The sequence below is a fragment of the Paramacrobiotus metropolitanus genome, unplaced genomic scaffold (assembly GCF_019649055.1).
Source record: "Paramacrobiotus metropolitanus isolate TYO unplaced genomic scaffold, Prichtersi_v1.0 Parri_scaffold0000043, whole genome shotgun sequence".
In the NCBI taxonomy this organism is placed as follows: domain Eukaryota; kingdom Metazoa; phylum Tardigrada; class Eutardigrada; order Parachela; family Macrobiotidae; genus Paramacrobiotus; species Paramacrobiotus metropolitanus.
This window is the reverse complement of record NW_026570263.1, coordinates 809,812-827,106: the sequence shown is the minus strand read 5'-3', so window position 1 is coordinate 827,106 and position 17,295 is coordinate 809,812. Positions and strand designations below refer to the sequence as shown.

Here is a 17,295-nt window from a genome sequence, read left to right as displayed (position 1 = left end):
CCATTACCAAAGGCAGTTAATGCAGGCAGGCAGGCGTAACGTAGCGAGGTATTCACGCGCAAATGAAATGTAACGAGTAAAATGTTGGGTTTCCGTTTACGGCGGTTTACTATTCTGCTTTTACTGATCAAACAGCGTTTTGTACAACAAATAAATATTGCAAATCTGAATAGAAAAATTGAAAAGAATAATTGGATCAATCGCGGTGGTGTTTGAAAAGCCCAAGTGACGAGAAATATGAAGCGATCGGCGTAAGCAACTGGTGATGTCTTCGTGACGCTAGTGGCGCGTTGGCCCAGTTCTCGATCTGTATCGACGTGAACAAGTGTCCGCAAGGTCTTGCAAGCGTCGTCTGCACTCTGCAGCGCTCACTACAAATTATTGCCAGCAAAACAAGTGCGCGATGTAGGCCAATCTCGGTTGTCAGGTCTGCGAAAAAACTAATTACTTCGTGTCGCTCATCCTCGCAATCATTCTCTGGATTACGAATTATCATGCGTCCATCCTTGTAACGTCTGCCAGCTATCGTTGTTCAAGTTTTTCAGTTTTCGGTGAGGAATCTCCGTCCGTCAGCCAACGTCAGTGGACCGTTACCCGTTCTCTCTACCTGTTACATTTGGCGTAGGAGTCGACGATTGACGAAATTGATCGATCGTGTAGGTGGGCCAAATGTAAACAAGCCGTTTAGTTTTGATCTGCACGCTGGCCTGCTGTGGTTTGACCGCGATTTGTAGCGTCAGTCTTTGCAGGAATCATTTGTCTCCTCTCTCCCTGATAATCTGCCAGCATCCGTGTTTGACGGCGTTTCCGTTGATGAATGACGGGGGTGAGTGTGTGTGAAGGTATCATTAATTTTCTGCCATGTTGAACCGTATTACTGATTACATGCTGCAGAAGCAGCTAATTAGACGCGCGACGCTGGCTGCTTTCGCGCTCGTTGTTTACATGCCCTGCTCGCGTTGCTCTCTTATTACTGTTGCCACTGCGATTGCGCTGCTCAAGGGGCCGCTGAACTTTTGCCATCACAGTGTTGCGCGGTGGTTGAGAATTACTGTTTCAAGTGTAATCACAACATGCGCGTCTTGTTCTGATAAGATCTTTGTCTTCCTTTGTTGAACGCCGATTTGGCCAGGTCCTCGTTTTTTAACGTCGCGGTTACAAATTCTTATTTTTATTCCTGTCGCTCCAGTTAAAGTTTCTGGAATTTTGTTCGATATTTTTTCGTGCTTGTCTGCAGGCTGAAGTCGAAATATCCAGTGCTTCGAAATTGTAAATTTTTCCCATTTTTCTGTGGATTTTTCCAGAAAAAAAATACCGAATAATTTTCGAGAAAGTAAAAATGTTTAATTTTAATTTTCCTGTGTAATCATGTAATGTTTCAGAAATAAACAATTTTGATTTTTCATAGTTTTTGATGTTTCGGTGGAATGTTTCAGAAAGAAGAAATATTGAATTTTTAATCAGGTAAATAAATAATTTTGGGTCGTTCTTAAATTTGAAGGCTTTCGGTTTTGGTTACAGCTGACGTTAAATAAAGGTAAAAACAACGTGGTTCTGTCTGAATTAAATCGAAGTTGATGTAATAATGTGTGTACTGACAATGAAGCGGGAAAGTAAAAAAACCGTATAACTGACAGGTGTGGTGTTGGCGTTGGCAGGTGGTTGTCGCATGACTGTCCTGGTGGGATGAGTATGAGCACGGAGAGTCCCGTCGTCGTCAGCAGCACTAGCAACCGTCTGGCGGCCCTCCGCTCCAGCTTCGAGCCCCCCTCGACCAAGCCCCCCTCTGCCATGAGCGCCGCCGTCTCCAGCGCCGCCGCCCCCGCCTGGCCCGCCGCGCCGGCCCTCCCCAAGAAGCCCACGCGCGACTCCGTGCCCAAGATGGCCAGCATCTTCCTGGCCCAACAGCAGCACCACCACCCCGCGCTGCCCAGTAAGAGCGGCACGGCCTCCATCTCCAGCAGCCGCAGCAGCGTCGACGACCCGCACGACACCGGCGCGTCCCCCGTCAAGAAGAGCCAGCTGGTGCGCATGGCCCAGGAGAATCTGACCCGCAGCGCCGCGCCCCCCGAACGCGCCAGCCTCCCCACTCCCCACCACAACGGGCACGCCGCGGCGGCGGAGGCGCCGCGCAAGGAGGACCGCCGCCGCTCCTTCCCCGTGGCGGCCGCCGGGCTGCACACCGGGGTGGAGGATCATGTCCTGCGCTTCCAGCACGCCAAGGAGTTCTTCCTGCGCAAGGAAGAGGCCAGCAAAGTCACCGGGGGTGAGTCATTCACTCTTATCAAAATGCCATAAACAGTGCGTAATCAGTGTGTCTTATCGGTGTGATTGGCGTTATCAGTCGCTGTTTGCTCTGCACACGTTGGCGCATTTTACGAGTATTTCCCTGTGTTGTTGACACTGTTCCGCGTGATTCAGGCGGATCGGCTGCAGTGCGTGGCCGCAGTAGCGGGCGCGCCGCCAGTCCTTCCTCGCTGTGGGAGAACGGGAAACCGGGCAGTCCGGAGATGGGCAGTGCGGCGCCGGGCCGTCTGTCCCCGCACGACCTGCGGCTGGCCTCCTCGCGCTCGCGCAGCGCCGCGTCCGGCGACTTCCAGCGCGGTGATGCGCGGCAGCGCTCCTCCTCGGAATCTCGCCTGATGATCAAGCAGCAGCTCAGCCCCGACCACGTCCGCCCCGATCTCCTGCCCAAACGCGAGCCGGAGTACGAGAAGAAGAGCCCCGACGGCGACGGCGACGGGCAGGAGCCCTCCTCGCGTTCCATGGATAAAGAGACGGCCCATCCGCAGCCGCTGGTTAATGGCTCGCCTTTCCGCACCACCACTGCTTCCAAAATACACGATGTCGTGTCTTCCCTGAACGGTACGTTGTAGTCTGCGTTTCTCGGTTTCTGAGTATTTTCTTTACCGTTTTTTTGACGATCCTGCATAAACGAGAGAATTACAAATGGAAATGCATGAAAATAGAGTGAAAGCCTAATTGACATCAAGAAAACTTAAGAAAAATAAACGCACTCAAAATCAAAAGAAAAATAAATCGAATCAGTAAAGAAAATTCGGGAAAATGTAATCGGATAAGCATAAAAATGAAAGAATAATACAGCAGAGAAAGTGAAGTCACGTGAAATAAAGAAGAATCAATCAAATAACCCAAGAAATACAAACATAAATAAAGCTGTCTTAAATAAGTAAAATATACCCTATCGAAAATGAATCAAAAATAAAGCATGTATGAATGTTTACAGCGCATCAGTCTTCGGCGACGCCAGTTGCCGCCACGCGCTCGCACGTGGACGAAACCATTCACTCACCAGTGCATCACAAACCCGCAGCCGATTCCGTCGTCTCCAGTCGGGCCGCCTTCTTCTCCAAACCCTCCGAATCCAGTGCGGTGCCGCGCCGGGACACGGCCTCCCCCGAGCGCTTCGTCATCACCTCGCGCTTCACCGAGCCGACACCGGAGAAGCCTGTCGAAGCGCCCACGCAGGTGCGGGAGAGCGTTGTGACAGATGATCCCGCCGAGGACGAGTACTTCGACCCGGCCGCGCCGCCCCTGCCCTCCTCCATGTCCCCGCCGCCGCCGCTGCCCGTCAAACCGGCCGGCCTGTCCAGTGCCTTCGCGTCGCCCTCGAAGGAGTCGCCCGTCCGTCCCAGCGCCGCCGCGGAGCCGAAGGTGCTGCCGGTCAGCGAGGAGGACATGGAGCTGATGACGGAGGAGGAGCAGCGCATCTTCCTGCGCGGTTCCACCGACGGTGTCGTCTTCAAGCTTGATGAGTCCACCACCGAGCCCGAGACAAACGACACAGAGGTGCTTATTTATATCACAATTTATTCGGGAATTATCAATTATTTTTTTAAAACGATTATTGTAATATAAGTGACGAAATAATATTATATAAATGTAAATATAAGTGGTGAATATGTGATATAAGTGAATGAAATTGTTAAGTGCGTAACTGTGCGTTTGTTTTATGGTGTTTGTAATCAGTTGATAAAAAACTGTTTTTTTTTTATTAATTTTTTTGTATTTTAGTTTCCTTCACTAAATAATTAATTTTTTTGTTGGTAATTTATTACTGGAATGTATTGGTAATTTGTTTGCAGGTATCTTTTGAGCCGTCCGGGAGAGTGAACGACCGACCTGATTACATTGAAGAAAATCACAGCGAGGAGGAGGATTCCGACGAGGAGTCCACGGACGAAGTGGACGAGGAGGAGGAGCCGACGGCGCCGCCCCGCCGCAAGGGCCGCCGCACCGGCGTCGGTCTACTGATGCCGCCGGTCCTCCTGCCGGCCGAGAAGATCCCCGGCAACGTCTTCGACATGTATCCCTTAAACGTGCTGGAGGTACATATCCACCGGATTGCTCTGCGGTTAATTTATTCTTGTTTGAAATCGTCATCACTTAAAATCCACATGAAACCGCTTAAAATCTAGAAAACGTTTCTCAATCGAAATCAGATTTACAGTTTAAATTTAGGTTTTCTCAAGCCAGGAAATAACGAGAAAAATGAAATTGTAAATACAAAAATTTAAGGGAATATTCGTACGAAAAAATTCGACGGAAAAGCCATAATTTTGCAAAAATACAGTATCGAAAAAAGAAATATTCTAATTTTCGGGTTTCTTAAGTGAATTTGTATTTTGGCAGGATGGGCATTACTTCGTGGAGGCGCCGATGGCCGTCCGCGACACGGACGAGGACTACCCGGAGCACCTGCTGACGGACCTCACCCCGCGCCCCGTCAAAGTGCGCTTCAACGCCGGGCGCGTGCTGGTGTTCAGCACGCACTCCAGCCACGAGTACGACCGCAGCAACCCCGACGTGGACCCGGTGGCCGCCTCGGCCGAGTACGAGCTGGAGAAGCGCATCGAGAAGATGGACGTCTTCCCCGTGGAGATGTTCAAGGAGCCCGGCGGCGGCCTCGGGCTGAGCATCATCGGGATGGGCGTGGGCGCCGACGCGGGACTGGAGAAGCTGGGCATCTTCGTCAAGAGCGTCAGCGGCCTGGCCGAGGCGGATGGAAGGATCAAGGTCAACGACCAGATCATCGAGGTGGACGGCAAGAGCCTCGTCGGCGTCACGCAGGTCTACGCCGCCCAGGTCCTCCGCGCCACCCAGGTATCCGTTCATTCTCCTTAAAAAATTAAATTAATTATGTATTTATACCTTGCGTATTTTCTAATTTTATTTGCTTGTCCACTGAACGTACAACATTTTATCGAACTAATAGCCATATTGTGTTCTAAAATGTTAAGAGTATATTTTTATAGTTTCCATACAGTATCAACAGTTTTGACCAGTGCACTGCCTTCATTATGTCATGCAGCTTCCTACAAAAAACACGATTTCCAGCTATTCTGACGGTTGTTTTTTATCGCGTATTGATTTTATTTATTTGTAATTGCATTTCTATTTATCGCGTATTTTTTCTGGTTGTGTTTTCCGGTTATTTTTTCTGGTTCTGGTTGTATTTATTTTGGAAATACGAAATGCTTTGTTTGTAGGGCCTGGTGCGTTTCGTCATCGGCCGGGAAAAAGCCAACGAGCAGAGCGAGGTGGCGTCGCTAATCGAGCAGTCGCGGGCCCGCGACAAGGAGCGTCAGGCGGAAGCCGAGGCCTTAGCGGTGAGTACTGAATCATCCCTTCAAATGGGAAATTTTGGATAAATCGGTTAATTTTCCGCCGGCAGGATCTGCGCAATTTTCACCAGCAGCAGCAGCAGCACGCGGACGAGGTGCACAGTTTCGCCGCCGAGGGCGACGAGCCGGTCTTCGAGGAGGACTACGAGCCGCACACGCCCTCGGCGGACCTGGAGCACGACCTGGTGTACCCCGGCCAGCACCAGCAGCAGGCCGAGTTCGCCGCGCGTCTGTCGGCGGCGCAGGACGGCCGCGGCCTGTCGCCGGTGGCCTTCGACGTGGACAGTCTGCAGCTGCGCCTGGCCGAGGCGCAGCAGAAGAGCGCCACCGCCGAGACCGAGGTCAACCGCCTGCGCGCGCACCTCCAGGAGATGGAATCACGCGCCCACCGCTCCGAGGATCTCGAACGCGAGCTGCAGCTGCACCGCGAGCAGCTGCGCGCCGCCGAGGAGAACCAGCGCAACGCGCAGCAGAGCGTCACCGATCTGCAGGTCAGCCGGAGTATCTTTCGATTTTTTCCCTCATGTTCATCAAATAAATCTAAGAAAAGCTGTTTTGGAATTTCTGCAAGTTTGTCGGCTTAATTTCGGGACCTAAAAGTCGGAATGTAATTAAAACAGCGATTTTCGAAAGTTTTATGAATTTTTTTGTAATTTGATTTGATGAGTTAAAAGTTGAAAAATTAAATTAAATTAAATTTCAAATTAAATTTCTCAAATTAAATTTCAACTTTTAACTCATCAAATCAAATTACAAAAAATTCATAAAAGAGACAGTAATTTGGAAAACATTTTGTGATTGTTTTTGGATTTCTTATGTGAGGCGAAAGTCGAAATTTAATATAAATGTAAATTGTATAATTTATGTATTTGTATTTGGATTAATTTTAGCTTTGCTCATTTTGCTATTTTTCCGTTGAACTTTATGGGATAAATTTCAGAATTCAATCACAGAGAGTTTAATTTATTGATGTTGATAGGCCGCGCTGATAGAAACACAGTCGCGCTACGCCATGCTGGAGCGCAAGTACAACAAGGCCAAACGGTTAATCAAGGACTTCCAGTCGCAGCTGGAGCAGCGCGACATCAAGTACACGAGCATCATCGCCAACCTGCAGGAGCACATCAGCAGTCTGCAGTCGCAGCTGGGCGAGCACGGCCCCCTTCCCACCGCCGCCCACAGCGCCGGCGATCCCCTGTCGCCACTGACCAAGTTCCTGCTGGAACGCAACAACTCCCAGGACCTGTCGCTGGACATCTCCGTCTCCGAGAACGAAATCGACGACGCCGACGGATCGCTGCATTCCTTCCTCACACAGGCTCCTTCCGGTACGTTTTCCTCGTTGAAAGTTATTTAAATAACCATTTTCTTTTAAAACATATAATTTTTAGTGAAATTTCCGCTGATTGCAGAAGCGCTGATTTGTTTTTAACTATGTTTTTCAATTTATAATTTTTTAATTATTCTTTTATCAGTGTTTTATCATTTTTTATGAATTTTTTAATGGCAGACTTGAGCGGTGTGGGCGAGGATTCCTTCTTCCGCAACATGCCGGGCGACACGCAGCTGCTGGACAACACGGCGGCGCGCAGCAAAGCGGAGCTGGTGGCGCGCGGCTCGCTGGCCAGTCGTCAGCCGCCCACGCCCAAACGCCACTCCCTTGAGAAGGACTCGCTGTCCTCGCCAACAGGGCCGGCCAAGACGCCGCCGCGGCCCAGTCTCCCGCCGCCGGCGGTCCCCGCGCGACCCCCCGTCCTCCTGCCCATGCACACGCCGCCCGCCGGCAACGGTCACCGCCACGGGACACTGGAACGTCCCTCGCCATTATCGGGCGGGAATTCGCCGGCTGCCAAAGGTAGACAATTTATTTCTACCATTTTCCTCATTTAAATGAATAAAATGCGTAAGAATAAAATGAATAATATTCAAGGATCGTAAAAAAATTAAATTAAATTAATAAAAATTAAATTTTTATATGGCCGTGGTTGCAGGCGACAACATGGACACCTTCGAGACGATCGCCGTGCCGCTGGACAGCCAGACGCCCGTCGGCAAGTTCAGCCCGCTGAAGAACTTCCATTTAGCCACGCACGCCTCGCTCCCGCGTTCGGCGTCGCGCACGGCCTCTTTATCGCGCAGCGAGCGCTCCCCCTCCGACGCCAGCTCCATCCTGCCGCAGTCGCCCTCCTCCGTCTCGGTGGGCTCGGCGTCCAGCGGCAGCAAGCAGTCGACACCCGAGAAACCGCCGTCCGGGGCGGCGGACGCCGTGTACTGGACCAGTCACCACGTGCAGCAGTGGATGCTCAGCTTCAAGCTGCAGCAGCACATGGCCAGCTTCGCCTTGAACAACGTCGACGGGGCGAAGCTGCTGACGCTGGACGGGAAGGCGCTGAAGGCCCTGGGCGTGGCCAGTGAGGCGGAGCGGACGTTTATGAAGAAGAAGATTCGGGAGTTGCGCGGCGTGATGGTGCGCGAGGAGAAGAACCGGCAGCGGAAAGATAAGCAGCTGGCCAAGAAGGACAAGGAGAAGACCGCCTTCCTGCACCTCAACAGTCCGCGCAAGACCTCCTTATCCGACGCTTAGACGGGGGATTATTCTGGAAATATTTGGGAATTTTTCGGAATTAAATCGGAATTTATTTGGAATTAATCAGAATTAAATCGAAATTAATCTGCACGGAGTTCCGGCGTTTCGGCCTTCCTCCTATTGTGGTCTTATTGTTTATTGGTGGGGCAGGTTTTTTTACAGGGTTTGGCGGCCGGGGGCGGATGCCCAGGAGACTGCGTTTTTGTGTCTGTCTTTTCCGGAGAAATGTGTCTGCCTTATAACCTTACTGGTTAATTAATCGTGATGGCTTGTCTCACCATCAAGTGCAGTTTTCTTCTGTTGAACTGCTGACTTATTCCGCCACTTTTTGGCTGCTCTTTTCTGCTGATACCCTGCCACTGAATAATTCGTTGCACGTGTTCATAAATTACGCAGATCGTTCCTCGTCTAGCCTGTTGCGTACTCGCCAATGGTATCATTTGAATCGCGTCTAATATAAGCGTCTATTGCGTCTAATACGAGTATATATATAGGAGGCATCAGCCAGTACACGTAACAATTCGCGTCGCGCGCAGCTTTACACTACTTAAAAGCATAAATTTTAAACATTGAAAAAACATTGAGAATCCTGTGTCGTACGTTAAGTGCCCCCAAAACAGCCGCTGCGACTACCGCTAAACTTAAGTCTTAAAGGTTGTCTGAAAAAAGCCGTCGATCGCGGTTCCCCGGTGACTGCGCGGATCTGTCTGCCTACCAAACGAATCAGCTCGGCAAAAGGCGTTCCGAACTCCGAAGGTTCCGAGCGTCTCCACTGCCAACGGATAGAAAAGATATCCTAAATCCTCGATATAAAATCCTATGTTCGGCGCTTGCTTGCTTGAATGCTTCCGCCAGTTGTGCTACACTTGCTGCTTTCTTCGAGCTGGCATGCACATGAGACACTGCCACAGTATCCCATACAAGCGCGTCAAAATTAGGGATGGCAAAAAGGTCAAATGAGACGCGGCCAACCGGTCACCGCTGCCGTCCGTGGTCGGTCAGCTTGCGGGCAGCTGTCGCCGATTGGGGCGGGATGCGCTGACCACGCTCCAATGAGCGTCCTTACGATTCATAACTAATTCATAACATTTTCTTTCTAGGACCTAACTGACTAACTCTCGTTCTCAGAACGAGAACGACGTTCTGGTGGTCCTAGAAACAAAACCAGACGTTGCAAATTTGCAGTTAACACAGTACAGCCTTCATGTTCCTGATTCCGTATTCTTCTTCTTGTGCTTTAGTACTTGTGAAGGTAAGTTCGAGATTATGACTGCTCCACGGAAAAAATACAGCCTTTATTGCGATTTAAACCATACTCCTAAGTCCTAACTTCAGCAGGCGCGCAAGCTGCATCTTTTTACATCATTCAAATGATCTTATAGTTGCAAGTTATAATTATTATCATGGCCACTGGTCGTCGGCGTTTAGCTTGGACGGACTCGACGCACTACTACTCTGTACTACGAATGTCTTTTCTGTACAGCATAGTGAGTGTACATTCCTGGACTATGTTCGCAGTTTCTGCATGAACAGTCTTTCAGACAATTAGACTTAAATAAGACTGTATATGTAAGTAAACTGTTTAAATCATGAACCGTTCGTCAGGATCGTTCGGCTGCACAAGACCACAGCTGTCATCGTCTGCACTCAACGCTTCCGAGAACACTGGCGTTCCACGCTGCAGCGCTGCATCAGAAACTGCGTCGCACGCATGTCAAATCTACACTTAGTTAGGTACATACATTTGCATTGTATTATATATTTTCATTATTTTGTAAACTTGTACTCGTACACTGTACTGTGACTGTAGTAGGGAAGAGTCCCGGCACATTATGTTCCGTAGCTTGCACGGACGCGAAGGTCCCGTGGTTATAACAGGTACACGTGTTTGATGCTATATCCACGGAAACTTTCGCGTTCGCGCACCGCCAAATTTTTTGCATTGCTTTATTGCTTTCTCTTGCCAACAAGGAAACGCAGTTGTTTTGGGTTCTTTTAGTGCACGTCATTAAGATTTCGAATGACATTATTGATTCGGGTGATTGTTCAGTGAATAACTTTTTATAATCATTTTAATTAGCTTTTAATCATTTTAATCTGCGGAAACTGAAACTCTGCATACTGACTACCGATATCTGCGCTGGCTGCAGCCGAACACGGCCCCTGTTTTCCAGTGCTCATCTATCCAAGTACGACTCGTACAAATAAATATACAGGCGTGAAATACAGTACTTTTGCCCGCGCAACTTCCGGCTGCGGAGTTTAATCATTATGAGAGAGCGAAAATTTCAACACGTTTAAGTGCACTCATGATCAGCCGATTTAGGTGTAGCAAACGTCTCATTATGGCCCATCTTCCTGAAATTTCGCACATAAACCGGTAACACATACCTAACTATGACGACCGTCTTACACCGATCCAAAGTTCCATCATCTTTTTAAATTTCAATACGAATTTTATAACTTTTGGAATTCACTTAAAATTCGCAAAATAAGGTAGTAAAAATACCGAGTATTATGTAGCGAATTAGTAAGGATTCCCAGTAATACTAATTTTATTATCAGACTAGTTAATTCATGAAGGTCTGAAATTATACTGGCAGTTGTAATTTGTAGCGTCCGGCCAAGGCCGCTTGCCTGCAGTTGTAAATAAATGGATGCCACACTAGTGTTGCCGGCATTTCGCCAGCTTCGCGTTAGCAGCGCGTCGCTCAACTATCAGAACACCATGGTGGTGCGGATGGACCCGGAGCGGGAGGAGTGCTGGCTGGGCTTCGTCCAGGAGCTTCGCGGTGACGAGGTGCTGGTGGACTTCGATTCCGTCAGCGCCCCGGCCCGCTACATCCAGGCGTCGCGCGTGTGGCCGCAAGCCTTCCAGTCGCGAGGGCCGGGCTACCCCGACTGCTGCGGCCCCTCGGCACCGGCATTTTATCACGAGTTGTACCCCCAGTGTTGTGGCCCCTCGGTCTTCGTGGCCCTCCGCGACCACCACGACGGCCCCTTCCGCTTCCGGCCGGCCACGGTGCGCCGCGTGTGGCTTCTCTTCTACGAATGCCGCATGTATTACGTCAGCACGAAAGGAGCCGCTATAATTAATGCGGCGAGTGCGGCTGGTGCGGATCGTGATATGATTGCCGTTGTGGATCGCTGTCAGTTGATGAGCCGGTTGCCCTTCGACCAACCATCGCTGCTGTCCAGGTCCAGCGGGACCAGTGGCATTCTCTACACACAGCACGAGATCCTCCTGGCCGAATCATTGTCAGCTGTGCCTGTCCCCATGTTTGTCACAACAACGGACGCGTGCCAGTTGATCGAGACGTTCCGCCAAGTGATCCGTGCAGCGTATCCTTCGATGTTTGCCGGGGAGGACATGTGCAAGTGCCGTTTCCACCTGCGCATCGATATCGCCACGCATCGCTGTACGCTTATTGTCGTTGGCGGCCAGAACGTTAACGACACCGCTGCCGTGAACTGGACAGCAGGATTATTGCTGCAGATACTGGAGCAGTATGCAGCGTCACCGACCGAGGCCAGCCGGTCCGTACTTCCCACGGACCACACTTGTCACACCATCCAAATCGAGGGTGCGTAGCGCGTACTGCGTACATATACGTGCGTCTGCAGTCTGAACCATAACCAACATTCCGATCACAATTTATGCTTACCAGTAAAGTTCAAATCAGCGCATATTGACCAAAATATGAGACTTATATATCACCTAGTAGGATAAAATGTGTGGTATTCTAATAAAGTTTTTATTTTCCGGTAAGTATTACTCATTTTGTGTAATAATCATGATAAATCATCCAAACCAAGTATGGGAAATTGTTCCGTGACGTCTACAGTGAGTTGTATGCTCATCGAATAGTTTTTGGAAACAATAACAGGTTAATAGAGTTGGAACCTTTAATATGACCACTCCTAAGTACTAACTAAGTACTCAAGACAACACAATTCTGATTTAATTTAAAGGTTAACTATTAAGTAGTGTACCGGCGCTCGCACTCATTGTTACCGTGGTGGCTATTGCCCATTAAACGTGAGATTTGAAGGTTAATTGCTTTGACCTTCGCGAACGTACGTAATATTTTCCAAGCTTGACCCTTCTGGATCAACATGCTAATCGCATGCGATCGCGCCTCACTGTACGAAAAAGTATAGTACTCTGTACAGTGTGTGAGTGAGTGAGTACAGTACTTCTTATCTATTCTGTACTTTTATTTCATAAACGCGTATACATAAAGATTGAAAAGAAACAGTAATCACAACAACAAAATTTCATTTAAAGCTGCCGCTCCATCCACTGTTCCGAATACTGAAGCGGCGTTGCCCCGCTGAATTTCTAGTGACAACCGTTGACGGAGAAATTCATGGGAGCGAGGTTCACCCGTGTGTAGTTGAAGTCGTTTGCCGATTTCTTTTACTAAGAGTATGGCTAGCTTCCCCCATGGCCCAAGAGTTTCGAAACCTAGTGGAGAGAAGACATATCTACCCTCCAAATAAGAGTACAGTCGTAATTTTTTATCTTCGGCCTCCGCAGCAGCAGCTCCAGCGGTAACTGACGTGGATTGCAGGTAAGACATCGCAACGGTATCCACGCACGTCGCGTCCCACGCCAGGCACATACCACGCTTCCAGGCAAAGGTTGTGCACCCATCCGGACGGCGATCGGACGTTCGGATGGGTGCACAACTGTACTGTAATTCTGTACTTCTAGCGGTGGTTGCGAACCACATTATTGCACGAGCGCGAGCGCCAACACCACTGGGAAATGGTATTGGGATTGTAGAATTGGAAAAGCGTGACGTACGCTCTTCGTGGTTTCAGAAAAATTTTATGCTGTTGACGAAGACTTATTGCAGCATCTCGCGCTTCGCGCTTGGTGCAAATAAGTTGAATAGATATACCGTCATATAATGTAAGTATTGACATGCTATGCGGAAGTCGCACCGCGACAACAGAGTGGGTTTGTGCTCTGGACTCCGTAAGTGGTACTTCCGCTAGGTACAAGCGGATTGCCGTGTCTAACGAAAGTTACCGAAACCGAAACACTGTGGAACTTCCCAAATGTTTAATCACCAAACCGAACGCACAACGCAAAAAGAACAGAACGAATGAACTTCCTTCTAACCTGAAGTCACACGACCTTTCAGCTAGAAACAAGCTCACAGATTTGGTTGAAGTTAGAAACTTCAGACTGATTAGTTAAACCAGAATCGTGGATGGAATTAGCGATCAAATGCGTTAGACAAGAACAGCAATCGTAATTCGTACGTAACAGAACAGACAACACGTACGTCATAACACGTATGTAATACGCGCAATCTGCGCATAGCGCGTTAGTATACTCATGGCGACTAAAGAGGTATTAACATAAATTATTATAATATTATTATAAATAAACTTATTTATAATAGTAATAATTACATTCTTAATAAAAATTATAATATTATCGTAGTACGCACTCGTACGCGTACATACGGTACGTACATACTTATTCTTACTTTCTAGACACCTCGAATTCATAAGAACCAGAACATAAGAAAACTGGAAAAAATTAAATCTGCGACAGCTCTTATTGGAAGCGGTTGTTCAACGTTGCCGGCCAGATTTGTTCAAGGTACGGTTAATCGTTCGTTGTATTTTGAAGGAATTGAAGGATGCGTGCCCAGAGATATTAATGGCGAGAGCAACGGGAATACCGGCAATGACACTGCCACTGGCAGCTGGACTTGTGCAAGCGCTCGTTTATGCCATCTGCCGCTGATAGTGTTGACCGAGATCCTGCAAGAATTGGACCTGCACACTCAGGCCCGCGCCAGACGGTAAAATTAATTCAATTCGCAATTGTAATTTCTTGATGATAGTGTCCGTAATTATATACTACAGTGCGTTCTGGTTACTATTACGTATTAGTACGTGTACCGCAGCGTATTTATTTGAGCAGGTAAAGTTATTTTGTCTATTCTGTACAGAGTGTGTGCCTTGTGGCAAGTGATACTGTCGGGCGACCGCGCAACGCACCACATCAGCATCTTAACAGAGAACTTGACCAGCACGCAGTGCGGCGACCATAACTGCTGCCACATCGCCATGGTCTTGTGCCGGACAATCAGTCCCGCCACGAAGAGCGTCACCATCACCGCACGCCGGGACTGGGAGGCGGATCTGTACTTTGAGTGGCACATCGCCAACTGGGTGGTGGATTTATTTGCCATCATGGCCATCCAGCTGCCGTTCCTCCTGCTCAAGTCCTTCCGCCAACGGTGCACAGCGGTACCGACCTCCCTGCAGGCCCTCCAGCCGCACTGTGCACGACTGGTCCTGGAGGGGTGGCAAGTGCGGGGTGACCTTTATGAGGAAATGCGCTCGCAAGGCCGGGCCTTCCCTTCCTTGCCATTTAGAGAACAGCGCTTCTTCGATCGAGCATCGCCACGCGATGCTGTGCGTGTGCAGTCGGTGTTGGATGTGACACTGGTCGACATTGCCCGCCTGGTCCTGGAGTGCCGCGACGGCTGGGAGCCGGTCCGGCGGCGCCTGATGTGGTCAAGGACCGGGCGTTGCCGCCGGCCACTGCCGACGTTCTTGCCAAAGTGGCGGCTGTGCGCGCTCGCTGGTGCCAGACACTGCAGTACCCGCAGGAATGGCAGCCCATCCGCTACTTCCTCAACATGTACGTCATCAGCCATTGTCGTCTAACCTGCACCGGTGCACCGTCTCATCAGCTGCACATGTGTTTTTGTAATTCTAGTACGCGTACTGGCAAAGGTCATCTATTTAACAAAAAGTGCATTCGCGTAATACTACTTAAAATGATTCAGATTTAAACGTTGTTGCGTCTACAAGTAGGTCGAGTGTTGCAATAATATTGTTGCTGTGCCTGCAGGTTCAGCGGGTTCCATTCGGATGGCAGTCCGCACGCGTGGGACCACGTCGACTTGAGAAGTGTGCATCTCGGCGAACTAAGCAGACTTGCACTGTGGGCAATCTATGAGATGTTTACTGTCGAAACATACACTGGGCACCACCAGCAGTAACAGTGCCTCATAGATTACTTTATCAAGCGACAAGCAACAAGATCTTTTATAACATAACTTCAAAAAAACATGGGACATCGAAATCGGAAAGAAAACTATAACTTTCTGAAAAAATAATATACTGTCAGATTTACATGTTCAGAAACTGTGTCACGTGCAATTTATTTAGTAAAAAAATATTTTTAGCCCGTGCCACTGATGCCGGTTCCGGTTTTGCTGGCTTCGGTAAAGCTTTCAAGATGACCTTGAAAATAGTAGAACTTGAATTCGACATTTTCAACGTCCATATAAGGAAATTTTCGAACGGGATGATCTTTCATCGCAATCCTATTTTTCCCTGACGTAGCGATAATTGACATTGTACAGTATAACGCCAGTGAATTTCAACTTCGTTGCTAGCTGACCATGAACGTTGGCACTGGGCAGTACCTGCACTTTTAAATTAAAAAAGGGCTACCTAATTGGTAATTACCGGTATTAATTACTGTTGCACGAATGACGAAGTTCACAGGACAATTCCTGTGTACAATACACTGAACACCAGACTCCTGATGACTACAGCAAGGATCTGAAGGCAACAATGGAATCCATTGGGATCTCTGTTAGATTTGTCTCCATTTATTCTGCTAAAAAGGGTCGTAAGAATAGTGTGCTCGCACGTGTTGGTTCTTACGCCAGTGAGTCTGAGAAAATGTTCACGGCAGACAACTGGTCCCCTAACATCGGTGTGCGTGAATGGCAGTTCACCCCTAAGGAGCTGTAGTTGCCGCTGTCTCGTACGCTTCATCACACCTGTCCTTTTTTAGTACATAGTTTGTACCCTCATGTTATACTTATTAAAGGTCCCACCCCCCCCCCAGGACAATTCCATGACTACGGCCTACCGCTATTAGGCCAGACCATGATTACATATACGCAACGATCATATTACAAGGCATTTACCGTCTGGCTGGCCCCGGGGTTTGTGTGTGTCAATGTACATCACCTTCCAGGATCTCGGTCAAAATTACCAATGGTAAATGACTTTAAATATCCAATATCCATAAACACTTTTGGATATTGGATATTACCATCCTTAGCACCGCCCAGATCTTGAAATCAAAAACAACGCTAAATTAAACCGATTCATAAAGAAATCTCCACAGGTAGTAAGCGCCTAGCGGGGAATCTCGGTTTGCGGCCTTTTGAAGTGTAGTAGCCGTTGTCAACGGCGGTTTTGGACACAGTGGACGCACGCCCTATAATCTCCAGCGGCAGCAGTGATTCCGGATGTTTTCTTAATGTTTAAAATTTGTCATTTCAATCAGCGCATTCGTAAGTAAATCTGCGGAAGCGTGTCGATGAGGATACAAGGCACTCTTGGCAGTCATTTCGGGCAAGTACCCTTCCGTGCACGAACTTTCGCTTACTTGCATCTTTGTACTAGTAATTCTCCATTCGGTGTGTCGATTGACGTTATGAAAGCGTTTTCAGCTGGCATTTGCCAATCAGCAAGTACCGTATGTATCAGTATGTAGACTCCCACGATGTTGATCCGAAGAGTGTGGATCTGCGGCAACTCAGCAAACTGGCATTCTGGGAATCGCAGAGATCTTTGACGTCCAGCATGCAAATTACCACCAGCCGTGACCAGCGCACGGCCTGCGACTTCTTTTGAGAACTGTGCAATACAATATATACGTCCTACGCGTCTAATAAATATTGACTTATACCCGGAGGCGAAGCACGGATATGTGCTCGAAATTTTAATTTCGGTGCTTTGTGCTTCAGTTTCGTTTTTGGTTTTTGAAGCAATGGGTGTGTGGGGTGCAGAATCGAAATGTAAGATGTCTACACTCGGTAAAATGCTTTTGGGAGAACAAGGGAGAAACGGTCCACTCAGTTTCGGAAGCATTTGACTGCACTTGAACCGCCTTCCAGATAAAGCTGTCATAGTGCAGTGCCTCACGCCACATATATGAGTACGCGTTGCCGGTGAATGTGAATGAAGATGTGTTGCTGCAACTGAATAACGAGAAAGATGTTG

General features: G+C 48.6%; 2 protein-coding genes and 1 long non-coding RNA gene across 5 annotated transcripts; all 3 read left to right on the top strand.

Moving 5' to 3' along the window:
• Positions 1 to 359: 359 nt before the first annotated feature.
• LOC129590934 (neurabin-1-like) lies at positions 360 to 8,635 on the top strand. 3 transcript variants are annotated; one of them, XM_055486381.1, is made up of 12 exons: positions 360 to 656; positions 750 to 826; positions 1,659 to 2,266; positions 2,422 to 2,865; positions 3,248 to 3,810; positions 4,107 to 4,349; positions 4,654 to 5,124; positions 5,511 to 5,630; positions 5,696 to 6,136; positions 6,625 to 6,973; positions 7,156 to 7,500; positions 7,637 to 8,635. In XM_055486381.1, the coding sequence occupies exons 3-12, from the start codon at positions 1,687 to 1,689 to the stop codon at positions 8,227 to 8,229; spliced, it is 4,149 nt and encodes a 1,382-aa protein (XP_055342356.1). In that variant the 5' UTR covers positions 360 to 656; positions 750 to 826; positions 1,659 to 1,686; the 3' UTR covers positions 8,230 to 8,635. The 3 variants fall into 3 exon arrangements, with proteins under 3 accessions (XP_055342356.1, XP_055342357.1, XP_055342358.1); XM_055486382.1 differs by having other exon boundaries at positions 360 to 660; XM_055486383.1 differs by lacking the exons at positions 360 to 656; positions 750 to 826 and having other exon boundaries at positions 1,649 to 2,266.
• A 4,080-nt stretch (positions 8,636 to 12,715) lies between these two features.
• Positions 12,716 to 14,333, top strand: LOC129591019 (uncharacterized). Its single transcript, XR_008690790.1, has 3 exons — positions 12,716 to 12,806; positions 13,883 to 14,057; positions 14,208 to 14,333. It is a non-coding gene; the product is annotated as an uncharacterized LOC129591019 (long non-coding RNA).
• Positions 14,334 to 14,417: 84 nt separating this feature from the next.
• On the top strand, positions 14,418 to 15,215 carry LOC129591009 (uncharacterized). The gene is made up of 2 exons (XM_055486489.1): positions 14,418 to 14,905; positions 15,119 to 15,215. The coding sequence occupies exons 1-2, from the start codon at positions 14,452 to 14,454 to the stop codon at positions 15,172 to 15,174; spliced, it is 510 nt and encodes a 169-aa protein (XP_055342464.1). The 5' UTR covers positions 14,418 to 14,451; the 3' UTR covers positions 15,175 to 15,215.
• The last annotated feature ends 2,080 nt before the right edge of the window (positions 15,216 to 17,295 follow it).

What these genes read in the sequence shown, in the direction of transcription:
- LOC129590934 (XM_055486381.1), top strand. Translation starts at nt 1,687, where the DNA reads ATGAGTATGAGCACGGAGAGTCCCGTCGTCGTCAGCAGCACTAGCAAC. An exon ending in GGCCAGCAAAGTCACCGGGG is followed by an intron (nt 2,267 to 2,421) that starts GTGAGTCATTCA and finishes CGCGTGATTCAG; the next exon opens with GCGGATCGGCTGCAGTGCGT. An exon ending in ATCCCTTAAACGTGCTGGAG is followed by an intron (nt 4,350 to 4,653) that starts GTACATATCCAC and finishes GTATTTTGGCAG; the next exon opens with GATGGGCATTACTTCGTGGA.
- LOC129591009 (XM_055486489.1), top strand. Translation starts at nt 14,452, where the DNA reads ATGGCCATCCAGCTGCCGTTCCTCCTGCTCAAGTCCTTCCGCCAACGG. An exon ending in ATCCGCTACTTCCTCAACAT is followed by an intron (nt 14,906 to 15,118) that starts GTACGTCATCAG and finishes CTGTGCCTGCAG; the next exon opens with GTTCAGCGGGTTCCATTCGG.